The sequence below is a fragment of the Sorghum bicolor genome, chromosome 4 (assembly GCF_000003195.3).
Source record: "Sorghum bicolor cultivar BTx623 chromosome 4, Sorghum_bicolor_NCBIv3, whole genome shotgun sequence".
NCBI classification, from domain to species: Eukaryota; Viridiplantae; Streptophyta; class Magnoliopsida; order Poales; family Poaceae; genus Sorghum; species Sorghum bicolor.
Window position 1 is genome coordinate 55,372,419 of NC_012873.2, and position 17,141 is coordinate 55,389,559.

The window sequence follows — 17,141 nt, forward strand, 5'->3', positions numbered from 1 at the left end:
GTTCGTCCTTTTCGGCTAGATGTGGATGCTCACTAATCGAAGAGCCACCTTTTCTTTGCGCCTTATTTGTTCGGTCAAAATCCAAAAAGGGCTACAATGTAGTGTAGCACTTCAGGGAGCATCATTGTTGTTCCTGTCAGTTAGTCTTGCTTGCGAAAGCAAGTTCAGTGGATCATCATCATCACTGAATGGAAACAAATCAATCTTCTTTTCATCAAATTTTAAAGAAACCAGTCTGTTTCCAACTAAATTCTTTTGCTTGAGCAGGCCCAAGCCCAACCAATGGAATGCAACCACTCCGTACGAAATTCTTCTTCGCGTTCTTGACATCCCCTCTCAAAATATAGGTATGTTTGTTCTCTCCTATGATACTCTACTCCTTCCGTTCTAAACAAATGTAATTCTAATTTGAGTTAAATCAGAATTTCCTAAAATTTAACCGAGTTATAGAAAATAGTATCAGCATTATTGTCTCATAACAGTTTTACTATAGAAACACAGCCATTTTTTATGTATTTTTTAGAGCACCTCTCCAAGTTAATCTGTGACAACTCCCTATGTGAAGTCTCAATATTTTCACACTCTAGGAAAATCGACCCAATGATGCGGAAATATACGCTTGGATATGGATCTGCCAAATTTGGATGTGGGAAAGAATAAGAAATAGCATAGGCTTTCATTAAAATATATAAGAGAGAAAGAAAGTACAAAAAAGGTTAGAATGACTTAAAAATAGTTCAAAATTCTTGATGTAAAATTGTTTCCAATATATTTTAGGATAAGATTTTAAAAATTGTTGGAGGAAACCAACAAATGTGCTTCTAAATTCTTTTAGTCACTTAAAAAATTTATTGATTTACTGATTGTTTTTCTGAAACTATTAGAGATGTACGATTAAACTTTGGATTGATTTAGAAATAAATTAGAATTGTATTTCTTTTTTGAGGGGTCGAGCAACTTTGGATTGATTTAGAAATAAATTAGAATTGTATTTCTTTTTTGAGGGGTCGAGCAAATTTTCATGGCCGCACATATGTCAAGCAAAATGATCGCATTAACGTGGGGCCGCCGAAATCAACTATCGATTCGGAGACAAAAGCATATACATATAATGCAATTAGCTTGAAACATCTTCTACGGAAAATTAGTAGCAGTGTTGCCACTTGTATGCGTCTTCTACGCTGAACAGATCAATACTTTAGGGGTTAAAAAATTTCAGCAACCTAGGGGGATGACCGTGTGGGGGTATAAACCCCTATACCCTTACGGTTAGACTTGGGCCAGGAGACTTGGCCCATTACGAGACGAGTTCAAGGCTTGATCCGACAGCTTGGAGTTTCGCGCAAGGGAACAAGACGTGGAGATCAAGCAGGATTCTAGTCGGTTAGAATAGAAATTGATATCGAACTATCTATGGCAATTGTAACCGACTAGAATTAGTTTCCAGATCTGTAACCCTGCCCTCTGAACTATATAAGGAGAGGCAGGGGACCCCCCTAGGACGTCATTATTCTCTCAACACAAATCAATACAACCAGACGCAGGACGTAGGTATTACGCCAACTCGGCGGCCGAATCTGGATAAAAAGCTTGTCCGTGTCTTGCGTCACTATCGAGTTCGTAGTTCGCGCACCGTCTACCGATAAACTACTACCGTGGGTATACCCCAAGGTAGACTGCCGACCAGCTTTCGTCGACAGTGGCGCGCCAGGTAGGGGGTGTGCGTGCAACTTCTCCGGCGAACAAGATGGTCACAATCCCAGCTTTCGCGGCCGTACCTGAAGGCCTCACGTTCACCGTCGGCCAGATCACGTGGACCACGCGCGGCGGTGGTCTCACGACCACGGTTCCGGAAGAAACTCAGATCCAATCTGGGATCACGTCGGCTCCGACCACTCGGGTAACGGCACCGAGCGCCCGATCCTCGCTCCCGCTCTACAAGAGAAAGAAGATCGACTGCTCGGACCTTCTCCAAGCACTTGATCGCGCCGATTCCAAGCTACTTGAAGCTTCCCGACTAGTAGATGGAATCTTGCGCCAACCTGATCAAGCCTCCCCAACGGATTTTTTCAAATCCCACCGGCCAACTCGTGTCGCTACACACGAACGACTGGGAACGTCTCTGACGATAACCTTAACTCCCTCAGGGCGATCCGTCAAGCACAAGGCTAACTCGGAGGAAGATTATCCCTGCGGCCTGTACAACTCGGCCTCTCTCTATTCACGGCACGTCCAATCCCTTTTCAACAAGGAGGGTTGGTTGCCAAAAAGGAACGATCGACCTGCTCGCCACTACGTGAACATGGTGACAATCCGAGAACTACGGGATGGCCAGGCCTCCAGCACAAATTCGAGCACCGGTTCCGTCCCCACCGAAGTTATAAACTCCGAAGACGAGGACTACGACCTGGATTTGCCTTCACATCCTCCGGGTTTCTCCCGTTTCCCGGTGTTCCCCCCTCGGCGAGGAGACATTGTTTTCAACGTCAGCGCCGACGAGCCGGTCGTTGATGGAGAAACGGACGAGCAGAGGCAACTCCGCGAGCAGCGTAACGCCGATCGCGCCCGACGACGCGCAGATGAGGAACGACAAATTCCGCCACATAATCTCAGCGACGCTTTTGACATGGTCGGGGACCAGCCAGTCTACAAAACGCCAAGCGCCAACGTGGCTGTCGCCATGGCTAATCTAGATCGGCTCCCTGACACCCCCGAGTGCCAAGGGGTCCGAACCAGCGTCCGAACGCACCTGATCGCCGCGATGGGACAGACAACCACTCTTCTCAAGAGAGTCCATGCCGTCTCTTATACGGAAGCCACCTCTGACCAGACTCATCGTAGCCGGACCTCACCACAGCCCAGCAGGCATCACCGCAGCCGTTCCCCCGACAACCATCGAAAAGATTCACGGCGTGACGATGGTGGTCGGGACGCTGACGGTCACCGCGAGCAGAATCGCAGACGCGGTCAAGAAGTAAACCAGCACAAGGATCTTCGATATAACATCCCTCCCAAAGATGCCCGGGACCGCATCAACAGGCGCGCCACGGAGAGAGCAGTCCACGAAAACCTGCGCCGTATCGAGTACGATGCAACGCACGGCCCCCGGGCCTGAGACAGTTCTCCTCACACCTCCGCCAGGCCGTGTGGCCCCGCAATTTCAAGCTTTAGAAACTTAAAAAATACGACGGCAAGGAAAATCCAGAGAACTGGATCACTCTCTATAAAATCGCCGTCCGATCAGCAGCGGGAGATGAGCACGTCATGGCCAACTACTTCCCAGTAGTCCTCGACCAGGCTGGTCATCAGTGGCTTTTTGGCTTGCCCGAGGACTCCTTCGACTCTTGGGAAGAGCTACGCCAGACTTTTATCGACAACTTCATCGCCACATGCGAGCAGCCTGGAAACAAGTATGACCTCGAAAGGATAAGGGACAGGAAAAACGAACCTTTGCGCGATTACATCCGACGATTCTCGGATATGCGCCTTAAGATCCCGAAGATTTCCCACGACGAGGCCATCTCTGCCTTCATCAAGGGCCTGCGTTTCCATGAAGCACTGAGGAACAAACTGTTGCGCAAAAGGCCAACAACGATGGCGGAGCTCCTCGCCACGGCTAAAAATTACGCCGATGCCGACGACGCAGAGAAACTAATCCGGGACGATGCGAGAGGTCCCGACCAGCCTCCCCGGCGAGATGACGGTCGCGGTCGTTTCGACAACAGGAACCACCGCCGCCCCGACAACCGTGATCATAGAGAAGGTTGGGATCGGCGGCGCGACAATCGCGACGATTTCAGAGGAAAGCGCCCCCGCGACCACGACCACGAAGTGAATACGGTCAAGCGTCCCAACGGGCGGCGGGACTACCAGGAAGACTACAACAAAACGTTGAAGGGACCGTGCCAACTGCATCCAAAGTCTAATCATACCATGGAAGAGTGCCGCGTCCTCAAAAACATCTATACACGGCGGGCCGCCCAAGACGACTCCGCCAAGAAAAATGGTAAGCGAGACGGGCACGACCACGAAGACGAGGACGAGGACCAAGATAGGGACCCTCGACACCAATACGTCAGCCCCACTGACGTGGTCCACTCCATCTTCGGGGGCAAGGTCTCCATCGAATCTAAGCGAGAAAGAAAGCTATTAAAGAGAGCTTGCCTCAACATAGACAGCACGGACGGACTGATCGCAGACCCGAAATTTCCCTCGTGGTCGCACAGGGAGATTTCCTTCAGCAGGAAGGATCAGTGGGCCGCTATCCCAGAGCCAGGTCGTTTCCCTCTGGTCGAAGCACCGTTTCCGGTACTTCGCTGTTTTCATCGCGCCCTGCAAGAAAGAACACATGTCGAACACAGGAACACTGCACAAAGTTGTCCCAGCAGCACACAGGACCACCTACCTTAACCTTGTCCACGAGGCGCTTAGCCGCGCGCTCCACCCTCGCGGCCTCTTCCGTCTCCGCGAGCTCCTCGTGTCCAATAAAGTGGTCCCCGCGTTGGCGCCACACGTAGACGTGTTGGCGGCCATCACGGGGACGACCCTGGACCTCCTCCACGTCGTCGTCAGAGGCCTCCTGGGGCTCCTCGTTTGCCGCACTGCCTCCAGCTGCGGTCGAGGGCATCACTGGTCCCTGGTCCAGTCCAGGGGAGCCCACGGGCGAAGAAGCCCCTGCTCGGGGCGGTGTCGGCACGCTCCCTTCTTCGGCTGGAGGAGTCGGGACTCTGCTCTCCTCCTCTGCAACAGTAGTCGGGGGAGGGGTCCCTGCTGCCTCCTCACCCCTCGGCTGAGTGTTCGCCGCGGCACTCGCCGGGGCAGATTCATCCTCGGCGCCCGCCGCCGCTGCAGGTTGCTCTGTGACCTGTGGCGCGGCGTCCTCAGCGGCGGCAACAGGAGCGGCCGTCCTCTGCTCTACGGCCTGGTCGGGGTTGACATCCGACGCCGCGCTACATAACAGAGCGATATTTTCAACAACAGCCAAAAAAAATCGCCAAAATACGTAAGTCGAACACTTACAGGTCCGATCGACGGTGGGTCGCGGTGAACCTCCTCCTTGCCCGCCCGGTCGGCACCTGTGCCCCCGTCTCCGCGACGCAAGGCGCAGGGGGGTCGCTGGCCACCCGATCAGTAGTGGTCGGCACGCTGTCTGGACGGCTATGAGGCCTTCGGACCAACGACGGTGCGGCCTCCTCCTCCTCCTCGTCGTCGGTAATCCGAACGAACCGACGGCGCTTTGGCGCTCGGCTGCTCTCTGCCGGCAGCGTCGGCGCCGGCGACGGATCCGCCGCCATTGGCCTTTTCCCCGCCACTCTATCCTCGGTGGTCGGGACGGGGCGGGCCTGGTCCTCCTCACTGCTGGTGTAACGAGTACACCGAGCAGCGTCTTCCTCCGCCGGATCTTCTTCCGCAGGATTCTCCATTCCAGGTGCCAGTGATACGTACACTGTGCACCGGTCAACATCTCCGATCTGCAAAAGTAACAAAGATAAGTCAGCAGCAGACAATATACGGATGCTAAAGCGAAATAATCAGTAACATACCTTAGGTGCTGGTCGCCCTAACTTGAAGGCTTGCACCCGATCACTACCACGGATGAAGCCTCCGTCCGCGAAGTTGAACAGCTCGTTCAACAGCTGCTGTACCTCCACCTTCTCCAAGATCTCAGGTCGCATCCTGGTCGGGTCCACACTTCCGGCATACTCGTACGCCGAGTGCACCCTCTTCTGGCAGGGCATCACCCGACGGCACACAAAGTTGCCGACCACGCCTAGCCCGTCCAGGTGCGACCAGTCGATCAGCTTCATCAGGTCTGCCACTTGACCATCGAACTCCGGGCGATCAGTCCAGCTCACCCTCTTCTCGGGGATGTACCCCACGTCGCAGAACGTGGAGCTGCCCGGTTCCTCCCTGATGTAGAACCACTTCCTGTACCATTCGGTCAAGGAAGTGTTCCATGGACAGTGCAGATAGCGGTTCTTCATCCCGTCGCGAAGGTTGAGGTATACTCCACCTGCAACCTTGGAGCCTCCAACTGCTCCCTTCTTTCTTAAACAAAAAAGATAGCGAAAGAGATCGAAGTGCGGTTCTATGCCAACATAGGTCTCGCACAAATGAATAAAAGTTGAAATAAGAAGGATTGAGTTCGGGTGCAGATTGCAAATCCTGATCTCATAATACAAAAGAAGATCCTGAAGAAAAGGATGAACAGGCACCCCAAAACCCCTCTTAAGGAAATCCTCGAACACGACGATCTCACCGGCGCGGGGGTCGGGTAGCTCTCCCCCTCCGGTGCCCTCCAGCCGCTGAGCTCTGGGCTGTGCAGTAGCCCCATATCGACGAGGTCACTGAGGGGCTTTGCGGTGCTGCGGGATTTCTTCCATTCCTTGGCCATCAGCTCGGCCCTCTTCTTCGAGTCGCTCTTCGCCATTGGAGGTGCGGAAGTGGATTCGAGTTTGGAAGGAGCAGGTGATTGAAGGAGGAAAGAGTGGAAGGCTTGAAGGCAATGGCAGGGTAAGCAGTACAGGGGGAACTGTCGAGCTCTTATAACCCACAACTTCACCCCTCCCACTTCCCGCATTCTCGGGAAGTGGGCGGGCCATACGGCGGATGCGGCGTTTCGGTTTTCAATGATTATCGACAATTAATGCGGCGGAGTTTTCGTACAAATTGATGGTTTCCTTTTCTCAAACCGCGCAAAGGGCGGCCGTACAGTTGCCAAGCGCAACTTTTCATGCATCCATCTGACATCCCGTCAGGAGGTCTCGTCACGTCAACTTTTTTCTGGATTTTTTTTTTCAAAACAAGCAGACAAAAATGGCAGTGAGTCAACAATCCGGGGACTGCACCGACCACCGAGCACTTGATGCTCGGGGACTGGTCGCCCAGTCTGTTAACTCGGAACTTCAACGACTGCACCGACCACCGAGCACTTGATGCTCGGGAACTGGTCGCCCAGTCTGTTAACTCGGAACTTCAACGACTGCACCGACCACCGAGCACTTGATGCTCGGGGACTGGTCGCCCAGTCTGTTAACTCGGAACTTTAAAGACTGCACCGACCACCGAGCACTCGATGCTCGGGGACTGGTCGTCCAGTGTAGCAACTCAGAACTTCAAGGAGCGCACTGACCAACGAGCACTTGGTGCTCGAGGACTGGTCGTCAGATTTGTTGAGACTGCTCCGACCACCGAGCACTTGATGCTCGGGGACTGGTCGCTTAGTTTATTGGTTTGGAAATCAGCAAGCTGAACTGTTCGCCGACCATTGTACACCCGGGGACTGGTTGACCAGCGTGTTGAATTACAAATTCTATGGTAAATGAGCATGAGATGCTCGGGGACTGGATAATTTCGGTTTTTTAAGACCTTGCTACAAGGTTCATACTTCGCCTTCCAGCAAGCTCGGGGACTACATCGGTACGATGCATCTAGCGATGCATCTCACATACAAAGCAGCTTTGGAGATTCTTCTTTGGACCCTGGCACCACGTGACTACGCCACCTGCTACCAGGCTCGGGGACTAAGTGGGCACACTTCACCTTGCAGTGAACTTGCTTGTCTTTTTGATGGACTGTACTTTTCGGGAAAGTAAAGTGGGCACACTTCACCAAAAAAGGAATATTTTTTCTCGAGAGCACCATGCATTCTTCGAACAGTTGGCTTCTTCGATGATGAAGTTAATTGGATGCCTTTAGATTTGTTCAAACTGTTGTCGCGACTATTTGGGCAATTTTCATAATGATTGAAGATATTAAGTTTCATTGGTCGAAGAAGCTCAAGACGGCGTGTTACTTCACAATACATGGTGCTCGGGGACTAGCTGTGGGGGTATAAACCCCTATACCCTTACGGCTAGACTTGGGCCAGGAGGCTTGGCCCATTACGAGACGAGTTCAAGGCTTGATCCGACAGCTCGGAGTTTTGCGCAAGGGAACAAGACGTGGAGATCAAGCAGGATTCTAGTCGGTTAGAATAGAAATTGATATCGAACTATCTATGGCAATTGTAACCGACTAGGATTAGTTTCCAGATCTGTAACCCTGCCCTCTGGACTATATAAGGAGAGGCAGGGGACCCCCCTAGGACGTCATTATTCTCTCAACACAAATCAATACAACCAGACGCAGGACGTAGGTATTACGCCAACTCGACGGCCGAACCTGGATAAAAAGCTTGTCCGTGTCTTGCGTCACCATCGAGTTCGTAGTTCGCGCACCGTCTACCGATAAACTACTACCGTGGGTATACCCCAAGGTAGACTGCCGACCAGCTTTCGTCGACAACCCCCTGGCTCCTAGCTCTGCAATGTTTGTCCCCTGCTTCGCTACTGCTTATTGCTCTCCTTTGCTCGATGTTAGCAGAACAAAGCCACCACAAAATGGTTGTGGTGTACTATCTACTAAGAGATGACCTAGTTTTAGTCACCATCTAGCTTTGAATGTGCAATAACAACCTTATCTTCAAGATTATCCGCCAAAAACTTTAGTGACATATCAACCATTTAGGATCCACCAAGAAGTTTGTCAGATGGATGATGCTTAGGGTACCTAACCAGGGCATGACATGTCAGCCCAAGTACGTCCCGATTTAAAAGGTTGGCCTAGTAAAGCCCATCACTAACGTGAGGGAGGCCTGCAGGCCCCCACTGCCTGCCCCGACAGTTAGAGGCTTGGCCCATTAGCGGCCATATACAGAGCGAGTTGTAGCCCGTGGCAGCCACACCCCACCCCCGCTTGCGCCAAACCCTAACTCCATTCTCCACTTCTCCATCTCCTCTCTCCTCGCTTGTGGGCTCACCATGCCGACATGTCACCATCTTGATCTCTCTCTTCCTTGAAGTGACCATGACACCTTGTTCAATTAGGCAATTTAAATTCTACTTCTAAAATTATAGCCCCTAATATCCACCTAGGCCTCGTTTACTTTCCACAATATTTTGCAAATGTTCAAGATTCTCCATCACATCGAATCTTGCGACACATAGTATGTAATTTATGATATGAATCTTTTGAACCTAGTTAGTTCATAATTGAATAATAATTATCAAATACAAACAAAAGTGCTACAATAGCATTTTTGTAAAAAATTTCAGCAACTAAACAAGGCCCTAGTCAAAACCTATGTAGTAGAGTAAACTATCTAGATGTGCAACTAAGGTTTTCCTAGATGTGTTGCTATCTCTACCAAAAAAAATACAATCTAAGTTTCAATTCTATCAGATAGCCTATCAAACTAAGCTAGAAAAATAAAGCACACAACCTAAATACATAATATAAATGTGGAAACTTAAGGATGGTAGGGCATCGAGATGTATTGATTCGGAGACAAAGGTATACGTACATGCCTGCATGATCTACGGGCAGCATCTCTTTCACTTGTTAGTCCCCAAAACGAATAATGCAATTATTCACCTACGGTTGGAACTTAGAAACATCTTCTACTGAAACTGGTAGCGACGTGGCCACTTGCTACGTGTCTTCTGTTGAACAGATCGATGAGGCTGAGGCTGAGCCACCAGTCCAACCATATCCCAACCCATTTCAGATTGGCATGTTTGCTTCATTTGCAGAGGTCAACAGCAAGATAGGCTGCTCGCAAAAAAAAAAACAGCAAGATAGGCTTTTTATTTTTATTTTTAAGCTGCATCTCGCGCCTGCAGTTGCTGCAGAAGAAGATGTGGAGCTCCAGCATTCTGTGGCCGCTGATCTTGTGGGAAAGATATGCTGTGACCCTCTGACGTGACGGTGAGTCGGTGACGCTAGCTGCTCTTGGCCTCTTGCTCTGCAGGCTGCAGAGACGCGAGGCCGGCCGATCGATACGCGGACAACCCAGAGGCCACCGTCCGTCGTTACCCGCCGAAGCAACGGCTCGAACCTAATCCGCTCTCGCTCACGGCTCACCGCCCGCCGAGCGCCACGCCGGCGCGGTAGTCGGGACGGCGCCACCGCCACGCACGCGACGCGACATGAAGAGCTCGTCGGCGGGGTCGCGCGCGTCCAGGGACGTGGACGTGGACGTGGAGCTGCTCAAGGCGGTGGCGCAGGCGTGGCACGCGCAGTCGGGAAACCCGCGGCCGTCGTCGCGGGCGGCGTCGGGGGCGGGCGCCAACGACCCCGCCGGCGGCGCTGGCGCGCGGGCCCGCGCGGGCGCGGCGCCGCACCGCCCGTCCCGGTTCAAGCTAGAGGCCATGGCGGCGGCCGCGGCACCCGCACCGGCACCGGACGCCCGCCGGGCCCGCCAGAGCTCGTGGGACTTCGCGCAGTCGCTGTGGGACCCGTACGAGCTCGTCGCCGTGTCGCGGAGGCTCGAGTCCGGCCTCGTCATCGCCGACCACGCCGCCGCCGCCGCCGCCGCGCCGCAGGATGGGGGCGACGCGCGGGGAGCGGCGGAGAAGCGGCGCAGGGAGAGCGGCCGCAGCCTGAGGAACCTGTTCCTTCGCTCCACCTCAAAGAGGTTCGGGTTCGACGAACCAAGCAGCTAGCTTTGCTCTCCGTCAGTCTAAATGGCTAAATTTCTAGCCGCAATTGTAATTTTTCATTCACACGCGCAGCAATTTAGATTTAGGCCTTGTTTAGTTCTCAAAAATTTTGCAAAATTTTTTCAGATTCCCCGTCACATCAAATCTTTAGACGTATGCATGGAGTATTAAATATAGATAAAAATAAAAACTAATTGCACAGTTTAGTCGGAATTGACGAGACGAATCTTTTGAGCCTAGTTAGTCCATGATTGGACAATATTTGTTAAATACAAACGAAATTGCTACCGTGGTCATTTTGCCAAAAATTTTAGAACTAAACAAGGCCTTAGGGATTGTGTGCAGGTTAATTTTTTCCTACTCCCACACCTAAATTTCTAGCACTTAGATAAAAAAAATGAGGGGCTTAAATAAACTTGACTCATCTCGCCATGTCCCTATCCTATTCTTCTTATTCACCTTGTTGTTGTACTCCACTTCATTTGGACGCCTCACTCTCTTATCACCAAAGGTAATCTATGAGAGCCCGTATGTCACTACACTAAATCGGCTTTGTCTCCATTATTCTCATGCTATCTCGTTCTAACAGTGCCCATCGCCTCTACCACCCAACCGATTATCCACTGTCACCTGTGGTAGAAAGAACCCCCCTCTACTTCATCACACCGCTATCTTGACCACCTCCACCACCCTAGAGCTCCTTCTAGGTTTGTTGGAGATAAAGGTATGCCTCCTCTCTTATGTACTTAAACCATAAATCTCTAACCTTAAAAGTTCATTCGGGTTGGAGAAAACGAGGCCCTACTAAATCTTCTCGTTCACCAAAAAATCTGGTGTATGTATGAGCGGGTAGGGTGGGGTTTGTGGGAGAGGAGAGTGTTTTTTTATTAGGCGTGATATAGCATTTCTACAAATTTGAGTTCATGTATAATATTGTAGTTGAAGAAAAAACATATAATAGAAACACGTACCATTTATTTCAAAACAACCCCTACTTCTTCTCAACCCCGCGTCCTCTCAAATTTATATTCCTTATAATGTTGTAGCTAAAGAAAAGCTCATATAAGAGAGAAACACGTAACATTTAATTTCTTTCAATAAAAAATGTGATCCAAGGGGGAGTGACCCACCATATTTTATTAAAAAGAAAGCGATTCTTCACGATCGCGAAAAAAAACCCGAACCCTAGCTGCGCCAGCGAGGGAATTTTTTTAATTTATCCCCATCCTGAAATTCGCTCCTACGAAAATTTGAACTCAGACCTAAGAGGTGTCGTTGGAAGGCTCTAACCGATTGAGCTAGAGTCCTTTGGCTAATTTCTTTCAATACAAAACACCTCCAGCCTAGCACCCCTCTTTGAAGCCTAATCTATCGCACAGGGGCTTACTCTTTTGCTCCACATCCAGAAGGTTCTAGGAACCAAGCAGCTAGTGTTCTCTTCTTCTCTCTCAAATCTCAATTAACTATACTACGAGATTATATAATGTGTAATCCTTTGAGTTCAAGATTTGTACTTCATGTATAGTGTTGTAGTTGAATAAATGCACAAACAAGAAATAACAATTTCTTCACTACTATAGAAATATTTAATCGTGGCGGGCAAAACAGGTTAACCGTGGCGGGCGAAGCAACCGCCACGGATGAAAGGCCACGGTTAATTGTTGCCTTAACCGTGGCGGTTGTCCAACCGCCACGGTTAATATGTTAACTGAGGCGGCCGCTGTTAGAAAACCGCTTTGGTTAATTGCTTTAACGGAGGCGGCCGTTATAAGGCAACCGCTTTCGTTAATATTTTAACCGAGACGGTTTCTTTAAAATGCCTGTCTCCTTTAATTAATTAACAGAGGCGGTTTTTGTAACTTGCCCGCCTCCTTTAAGTGTATCCAGAGTAAAAAAAAACCTCATTTCAGTTTATTTTCAAATTTGAATCCAAAATTTGTTAGGTTGAAACATATACAAAGCAAAATACATATGTATAAAGGATGACCACATTGAATCCGAAATTTACTAGTTTGAAACATATACACAGCAAAAGACATAAGGATAAGCACATATATTACATCCATATATGTTATCTTTATCATTCCACGGTCCATGCATGTCACAAACTATGTTCATATTACATCAATGTACATAATGTTCATAAAAAGCACATCTAAAATAATGTTCACTCAAAAATATCCGGCAACCTATAGTCGTTCATATCTAAGCCGCTGGTTCTCCAGTTGCGTAGCTTCTCGAACCTCTCTTCTGTCGCTAGCTCGCTTCGGATATAAAAGAACTGCCCGTCAACATGACAACATTGATCCGTGACAAACTTACAAATGTCAGCTACTGTTTGTGTGATGTTCCTTCGATCAATTGTTTCTTTTTCCCACCAACTTTGGGATTTCTGCAGCTGCCTCCAGCTATTGTTGAATTTCTCGCAAGCCCTGAGGTACTCACAAGCATAGTACCCACACAGAACTGAGCCTTCAGGTTGCTTAGCGCACTGCATGCATGCATGATGAAGGTAACACATGAGAATTATGACCGGTAGTAGTATCTCTACAAGAGAACCATCAATAGTAGTAGAACTAGAGGTGTGTCGTCACTTACTATCGCAGGATACTTTTGAAATGCTTGTATCCTTCTTTGTTCGAGTGTCGCAAGGAGTCGAATACGACAGCCTTTCCATCCTGAGGATAGATCATGAATACAATCCAATGGCCCATGACGCCCAAGCTGTACCATTGAAATAATATTCATCTCAAATTTTTAAATATAATAAGTGACAAACCTAGTAGCTATTGTAAGTATCGTTTTGACTTACCCGAACTGGTGGGCGGCAAGAATGCAGCCATTTCCCCTGATCTTCTTCATGGCTTCTAAGACATATTGTCCCTTTCTAAATTTGATCTCTCTTTGCATCAAGTTCCGAGCTAGCACTCGCTCCATCCCCTTCAGCTTCACCAGCCTAGGATCTGTGTCTGGTATATCAAAGCCAATGATGGCTCTTTGAGAAATATGCATAGGAGATAGGTAGATAATATCTTTATCTAGTTCCTTGCACACATATGATTGCATCCTGCAAACACAAGTTGTCGTACAAGCTTTTTAGCTTGATCGTAATGAATTTGCATACCTACAGCAATGTAGGGTTATAAAACTTACAGGGCAAAAAGAGTGACTTGGGCGACATCTAGATCCTTGCGTCGCAGTAGCCTACACATGTCGTGAAAGACAACAGGGCAATAAGCATCCTCATCCAAGTGGAAGTACTCCTTGGGGACCCTCACAATGAACTCCTTCATGCCTAATTTTGCCGCTTGCATATACCAAAGATGGAACCTCCGAACCGCCCATGGCTCCTCCTGAATGAGCTGGCCCAACGACAACATAAACTTGCCATTCTCAAAGTTATCCGGGCAATTTGGAGAAAGAGGCCAAATTGACGGCGGGGTTCACTCCCTATAATCGAGACAAGAAGTCTGTTAGCATTATCGAACGTCACATAATCTATTGGCTAGATTTAGTTGCCATTAGCGCATATACCTTTGGAATGTTGTTGTGTACTCATATTCTTGTGCTATTCTGAACACCGCCCATTCCATCTCTGTTAGTTCAGCGGGTTTGTCCCCCTCTTCTTCTACAACCTTCTTTGGCGCAGGTGGACATTGTCGTTTGCCTTGGCTTGGAGGCGGTGTGTCGTTGCCCGGTGCACCCCCTGAACCACCTTGTGATGGGTTGCTAGGGATGGGACACGGGGTACGTCCAGGACTACTGTCTGGTCCGCCAACATTGTTGTTACCCTCGCCACCATTGTCATCATTGTCGTCATCACTTGGGCCACCTAGGGGAGACGATGATGGTCGCGAGGGCTGAGATGCTGGTGTTGGCATTTCTAACAAAATGTCTGCCTTGTTCCAAAGCACGCGCGAGCCTATAGTTCCGCCAATCAACCTAACTCCATCTTCAGTCGGAAAGTCAAGTTCATCCTCCTCATAGTCATTGTGTGTCCACGCCACATCCACCAAGGCATAGTCGGGCGGGATAGGCTTACCATTGTACATGGCTTTAGGGTTATGCGGTTGTACCATTCCCTGTGCCACATCCTTCTTCCTCCCCGACCGACCCCAGGGCACCTGAAGCGTACAGAGTGTTTGCATCACGATCTCATCGACTGGGTTCTTTTGGAATTCTGAGGTATGCATCACCATTTGTCCTTGTACGACGGCTTCACCCTGTCGTGGTAGCACACCTGCCTGTCGGAACATCTGCGCCCTCAACTCTACCATCTTCGGGTCAGTGCTGGTGAAAGCATCTTGTATCGTCCCCATGACTATTTCTCTCATGGCCTCTTCTTTGCCTTTCTGGAATATTTCCTCCTTGTATCTCTGCCTAGTGTGGTAAGAGGCAGCGTCGGACTGCCATGATTCTACATTCTTCCAGCTCTGCCTCGAGGATACTCCCCGAACGCGACCACGGTGCTCGGGGTTTCCCAGCGCCTCGGTCAGTTCGTCGTGATCCCTGCGAGGTTGGAACTCCCCTCGTTCCTTGGCCGCCTTGATCGCGAGCAATGCCTTCTCTGCCTCCTCGGTCTGTGGCTCATTGTACTTGTTCCTTCCTTCCTTTAGCTTCTTCGGCCGACGGGCATAGAAGAAGTCACGTGCTCGCTCGTCAACTCCTTCGAACGGATTATCCAGCCTGGCCTCAGCTGCCTCCCTTTCCTCCTGTCACCACTTCGGCCTCTTAGCGGCGTACCCTGTCATGCCCACGTGGTGGTGGAGCGTATTCCACTTTGCAAGGACAGTGAACTTCTCACTCTTGGCCTTTGCTTCTTCGGTACTCATTTTTTCGACGAACTCCTCCCAGACATGATGCTTGATGAAGTTGTAGTCCTCAAAAGGTGTCTTTCCTTTCTGCACATAGTTCTTATTGAGTTTTGACCTCAAGCTGCGAAGTGCTTTGCCCGCAATCACCATAGCATGCCCCTTGCAAAGATCTTCATTAAATTGGTCCCGTGGATATTCGAACCGCTTCTTCACATCGCTCCACACTTTATCCTTGAGGTCCTCCGGGACTTTTCTCCAATCCATACAAGTGATCGGCACATGCTCTCTGACTAGACATGAGCATTGGTTGCTGAAGACACCGATCACAGTTAGTGGCTCCAAGGGCTCTCCATGTGGCCCTATCTTGGTTATGACATGCACCTTCTTGCTCACCTTGTGTCGCCCGTGTTGGCCCCTTTTTAGGCCAGACATCTTTTCACTGGCGGTGTTGGTTGAAGTGGTCGGGGTGGGAACGGAGGCATGCCCCTCCTCTGCTGCCTTTTCTTCCCCAGGGAACTCCAAAGCCATAGGAACCACTGGTAGGTGGATAGGAGAAGAACGCACATTAGTTTCCTTCTTTAAACAAGATCCCCTGACATTGTATTACTTGATTACTTACGCGGCCCTCTTCACTATGTGTTGTGGTACGTGAATTCCGTGATGAAGGCCCCGTCTTTTCTGGCGTATAGGTCGGATCCTGTTCTTCCTCCGTTCTACCTTTCTTCTCTGGCATTGGTGTTAGCACCTCCTCCTCGTACGAGGTCTGTCGTCTGATGACGACGAGCCTTCCTTATAACTCGATCCGGGGCTTGGCTCGCGCCATTCTCCAGCACGCTCGACCGACATTGAAAGCTATGACGAAGATATAGTTATAGGGACATTTCACAATTATATGAAGATGATATTATGTACATTCATCTAGAAACATATATAATGGAATCATGACTTATATATATTCATCTGAAAACAAGATTACAAAAGTATCACATCATTACAAAAGTGTGTAATGGAATCATGCTAGTATGGTACACATTAAGAAAATTACAAAAGTGTTTAAGAAAATTACAAAAGAGTTTAAGAAAATTACAAAAGAGAATAAGAATAATACAGAAATGTAGAATAGAAAAAAATCATTTACATATTTGGCTCAGATTTGTCCCTTGTAATCACATTGCTTCTAAACTGGTTGCTTGTATTTGGTATACAAGCCATCCTAGTTTAGCGGCTCACAAGTAGGGGGCCAATTTCATCATCATAGCCGCTGCCTCAGCATAAAAAGTATCACATCATTGCATATGCCACTGCCTCAGCACATTTTTAAATTTTTGAATAGTTCATCATTGCACATGCCACAAAATAAGCTCAAAATTGATGAAAGTATAGTACATCCAACTAAACCAAGGCGAGCTGCCCCATTGGTAGTAGTAGTAGTAGTAGAGTAGTAAAGTAGTAGCAGAGTAAATCCAGTGTGATAATGGTATGGCTAGGAAACAAATCTTCATAATTTGAAAATGAGTTCATTTCTCAGCACGTACCGTTATCACACCGGATCCACACCGTTTTGAGGGAGTAGTAGTAGGAGGGAGCAGTAAGAGGAGGGAATATTAATAACACTTTAGCTGTTTAGACAATTTCCTTTGAGATGATCCTTTTCTCCATACCAGTGGCACCTATGTTTCTGGATATAGAGAAAAGATCAACAAAGGGCAGGAAAAGTATAAATGTATGGAGCAACCAAAAATACTTAACCAATTTCTGGTTTTTAGTTCAAAGTCTATATTTTGTTTGGTTAAACTAAAGTTGTATTGTTTTGGTGATATACTTAACCAAAAATACTTAACCAATT

General features: G+C 48.9%; 1 protein-coding gene across 2 annotated transcripts in view; it reads left to right on the forward strand.

The window, feature by feature from the left end:
- Positions 9,131–17,141, forward strand: part of LOC8056473 — a 33,759-nt gene continuing 25,748 nt past the window's right edge. For both annotated transcript variants that reach the window (XM_021459732.1, XM_021459733.1), the window contains exons 1-2: positions 9,131–10,456; positions 11,071–11,205. In XM_021459732.1, the coding sequence (XP_021315407.1) occupies positions 9,969–10,456; positions 11,071–11,158 (576 nt within the window). In that variant the 5' untranslated portion in view covers positions 9,131–9,968 and the 3' untranslated portion in view covers positions 11,159–11,205. The remainder of the gene's footprint in view (positions 10,457–11,070; positions 11,206–17,141) is intronic.